Source organism: Corylus avellana, chromosome ca10, assembly GCF_901000735.1.
Source record: "Corylus avellana chromosome ca10, CavTom2PMs-1.0".
Taxonomy (NCBI): Eukaryota; Viridiplantae; Streptophyta; class Magnoliopsida; order Fagales; family Betulaceae; genus Corylus; species Corylus avellana.
Window position 1 is genome coordinate 4,815,618 of NC_081550.1, and position 4,604 is coordinate 4,820,221.

The following is a 4,604-nucleotide window of genomic DNA, read 5'->3' on the forward strand; positions in this document are numbered from 1 at the left end:
TTTTTCTTCAATTCTTTCCACACAAGTATGGCTTCTTTTTCTTTAATTCTTTCCCCACAAGTATGGCTTCTTTTTCTTCAATTCTTTACACATTCACACACAGCCACGACTTGCATTCCTTTTCTTTTTTCTTTTTTCTTTTTTTTCATTTCTTTTCCTACAAAGGCAATAGCTTGCATTACATTTAATAATTGAACAATATTTCGCAATTTAAATATAAAATGCAAGAATTTGTATAAAATAAAGTATGATAGTGCTTATTATAATAGAGAAAATAGTCACATTTAAGCTATTATCAAATAAATACCTTTCCTTCTTAGAAATGGACACACAAAAGGGCCCACCAACTTGATTCAAGGCACACATATGTCTTACATGGTCATGTTCTAGGTTGCATATCCTCATATTACTAGGGGTGAAAAGGCCTATGCACTTCACCGGCGGTTATAGGTTAATAATTCTAATAACTGCTAACCGCTTTTTAAAGAATTTTTTTTTAAAAGAACAAATTAAAACGTTATTTTTATTGTAATATGATAATACCCTACTGCATACAGTTTCATGTATTATATATATATATATATATATATATATATATATATATATAAAGGCGGTTAGCGGTTTTTTCAAAACCTAAAACCACAACCGTAACCGCCTAGTTAAGCAGTTGGTGATTTTTCCTAACCATTTCCAAAAGCGGTTAGTGATTATTTTTGTTAGAGGTTAGAGGTTTAATCGCGTGTCTTTTGACCCCTACATATTAAAACCATAATGGGATCTTAATGCAAATTCAAAAAAGGGAAGCACGAGACAAATATGTTGATTAATATTCATAGTCACTGGCTAATTCCTATCATTATGCATTCTAGGGAAATGGAGCAGGCTATAGTAATATATATTAATTACGTTAAGGGTAAAATTACATTTTACTCTCCTAAAGTTTGGAGCGATTTGCAATTCGACCTCTAAAGTTTCAATTTTGGCAATTCACCCCCCAAAGTTTCAAATTTTTGCAATTCGACTATTATTATCCCAAAATTCTCATATTGCCCATATTTTTTATTTTTTATTAAAAATAAAATAAAATTTGGGGGTGCAAAAATGGCCAGATGGCCAAAGCCGTAGCCACCCCCAATTTTTTTTTTTTAATTTTTTATAAAAAATTAAAAATTAGGGACATATGGAAAGTTTTAGATACAATTGGTCAAATTGCAAAAATTTGGAACTTTGGGGGGTGGATTGCCAAAATTGAAACTTTAGAGGTCAAATTGTAAATCGCCCCAAACTTTGGGGGCTAAAATATAATTTTTCCTTAAATTAAATATAACCTTTGTTTTATTGCCTTTTGAAATTTGGCAAGCATTTGACAATGACTTTAAATTATTCGTGATAGTCAAGTTGATTGACAATTCAACATCTTCGTTTCATACTTATAAAAAAAATTAAAAAAAAAAAACATGACAATTTGTAGACACAAACATCACACACTTGTGCGATCAGATGTGATGGCTCGAGAGCATGCGTGCGGTTTAGCTTGAATATTGGTACGTACGTAGCTTTCAACAAGTTTCTCATTTTTCTTTACTTTGACATGTGTGACCAACTTGCATTATTTTCAGATGATGCAACACTGCTAAAAAATGGAGCAAAATGAGTAATCAATAGTTGTATTTTTTAGAAGACGTTAAAGGAATATTGCATGGTTGTTGCACCAACCATAGACTTTCATGTTTCTCACCAAGCCTTCTACAAAAGGAATATTGCATGGTTGTTGCACCAACCATAGACTTTCATGTTTCTCACCAAGCCTTCTACACCTATATAAGGAGCATCAAGCTTCAATGTTTCAAAAAGCTAAGACAAGAAAAGAATAGAGAGAGAAAATAAGGAAAGGTTGAGAGAAAAGAGTATAGAGAGATAAGTCTAGTGTTAGACATATAAGAATTGCATATCACAACATAGAAGAGTTGCGTGCAGTCTCTCTCGGAAATATCTCTTGTAAAATCTCCCTACTATTTTCTCCAAAAGTAGTGAAATCTCTGCAACTCGGTGGATGTAGGCAGTATTGGCTGAACCACGTATAAATTTCTTGTCTTGTGTGTGATTGTGCGTGTTCATAGTATTAATCAAAATACACGTGTATGTTCTGTCGAGGAAAGATTTGATTTTAAGTGAGATCGGAGTGACTCCTCCAATCTTATCTAGGAACGTGCCTAGTTGTATCTTTGGTAAAATACTATTTACCATACTTGAGTGTTGTTATTTTTCTTCACAGATTGGATCCCAAGATTCTAGAGAGAAATCAGTGGCGCCTAATTTCTTAACAAACATAGCATCGACTTTTTTTCTATACATTTAAGGAGCTATTTATATGCATGGCTAGCGCTAGCTTCTTCAATTCCCATATCAATTTGCTCTAGTAACCAATACTCTTGCCACTTCGTCCATGGCCTTCCACAGATCTTCTTCCTCTTTCTCTTCCTCTTTTTCTGCCCCATTTTCTTCTATTTCTCGATGGGATGTATTCTTGAGTTTTAGAGGCGAAGATACTCGCAAAACTTTCACTGCCCATCTATATGCAGCTCTATGTCGGAACGGAATCAACACTTTCATCGATGACAACAAGCTTAGAAGCGGAGAGGAAATTTCACCGGCACTTGTCAAAGCCATTGAAGAGTCAGAGATTTCAATCATTGTATTCTCTAAAAACTACACATCATCTGGATGGTGCTTAGACGAGCTAATGACGATCCTCAACTGTAGAAAAACAAGAGGGCAACAGGTTCTACCGTTGTTCTACGACGTAGATCCGTCGGAAGTACGAAATCAAACTAATATTGTTGGAGAAGCGTTCGCTAAACTTGAAGAAAAGTTCAAGGATGATGAAATGAAGGTAAAGGGGTGGAAGGCAGCCATAACAGACATGGCCAATTTGTCTGGAAGGCCTTTGGGGAACAGGTATTTCTAACTACTCTTACGCCTGCTTTCATGCATTTGAGCTATTTTACATTTAAAAATGACTTCCTACAATTAATTTTGTAAATAATTTTTGTTCAAGATTTAATTAAACTCAACCGATTAGTTTGTTTTAGCATCATAATTTGCTTAAATAACTCATTCTTGACCTAAAGAAATTGAAAATGAACTTTTTCCATTTGTTGCGGCATATTGTACCCCTGAGCTTTCTTTCTATTCCTACTTTTTGAATACATAATGTAACACATCGGTTTTGTATTGGGAAGATTAGGAGTAGCCACATAAAGTGAGTGGTTTATAAAGATAGTCATGAGTGTTAAGTTTCACATTATTTAATTAATATGTGAAACTGAGCTTTATAAGGGATTTTAGGAAAACTCTAAATTGATTAGTTCTTTTCTAATGATAACGCAAATGTGGCTAGCGTTTTTCCCTTGATCGTTACACATAATTTCTATTCTTTTTATATGGTAACTCATTAGATGTTTTGTTATCTTTTTGTATTGGTAGGAATGAACCTGAATTTATTCAAGAAATCATTGAATGGGTGAATTTGATATTAGTAAAAAAGACATACTTTCAAGTTGCCCAATATCCCGTTGGAATAGAGTCTCGTGTACAAGATGTGAAGTCGCTTTTAGATATAGAGAAGAATTACAGTACATGCATGGTAGGGATCTTCGGAATTGGGGGAATTGGTAAGACAACTATTGCTAAAGCTATCTACAACTCAATTGCTTATGAGTTTGATGGTAGTTGTTTTCTTGGAGACATTAGAGAAACTTCTGGCCAAATTGGCGGTCTGATTTGTTTGCAAAATGAACTTCTTTCTAAGATCCTAGAAGACTCAAGTATAAAGGTTTATAATGTTGATCAAGGAATTACTTTGATAAAGCAAAGGCTTCACCGTCTAAAAGTACTCATAGTTCTTGATGATGTGGATCATTCAAACCAATTAGAACATATAGTTGGAAAAGGTGATTGGTTTGGTTTAGGAAGTAGAATCATCATAACAACAAGAGATAAACATTTACTAACTAAGCATCAAGTTTTAACCTACGAGGCGCAGGAATTGGGTCACTATGAAGCTCTTCGGCTCTTTAGTTGGCATGCCTTCAATAAAGACAAGCCTGATGATGATTATGTTGAAATCACAAAAGATGCAATATCTTATACTCGAGGATTGCCACTAGCTTTAACAGTTCTAGGCTCGGCCCTAAAAGGTAGAGATTTACTTTATTGGAAAAGTAAATTGGACGAGTACAAAATAATTCCTCACAATGATATTCAAAAAAAACTTAAAATAAGTTTTGATGGATTGGATGAAAATACGAAAAATATTTTCCTTGACATCGCATGTTTCTTCAAAGGAGAGGATATAGAATATGTCACAAAAATGATAGTCAGTACTCGTGGTACTCACTCATATAGTGGCATTGAAGAGCTAAAGGATAAGTGTCTCATAAATGAGTCTTATTACAATTCATTGGTGATGCATGACTTACTGCAAGAAATGGGTAAAGAAATTGTTCGACAAGAATCACCCGAAGAACCTGGCAAGCGCAGTAGATTGTGGTTTCATGAAGATGTCCGTCATGTTCTAGAAGAAAATACGGTAAGAATTATAT

General features: G+C 34.1%; 1 protein-coding gene across 1 annotated transcript in view; it reads left to right on the forward strand.

Moving 5' to 3' along the window:
- The window catches only part of LOC132162772 (disease resistance protein RUN1-like), a 10,084-nt gene that overhangs the window by 1,123 nt on the left and 4,357 nt on the right, over positions 1 to 4,604 (forward strand). The window contains exons 2-4 of the mRNA XM_059573000.1: positions 2,539 to 2,958; positions 3,487 to 4,199; positions 4,347 to 4,591. Of these exons, the coding sequence (XP_059428983.1) occupies positions 2,539 to 2,958; positions 3,487 to 4,199; positions 4,347 to 4,591 (1,378 nt within the window). The remainder of the gene's footprint in view (positions 1 to 2,538; positions 2,959 to 3,486; positions 4,200 to 4,346; positions 4,592 to 4,604) is intronic.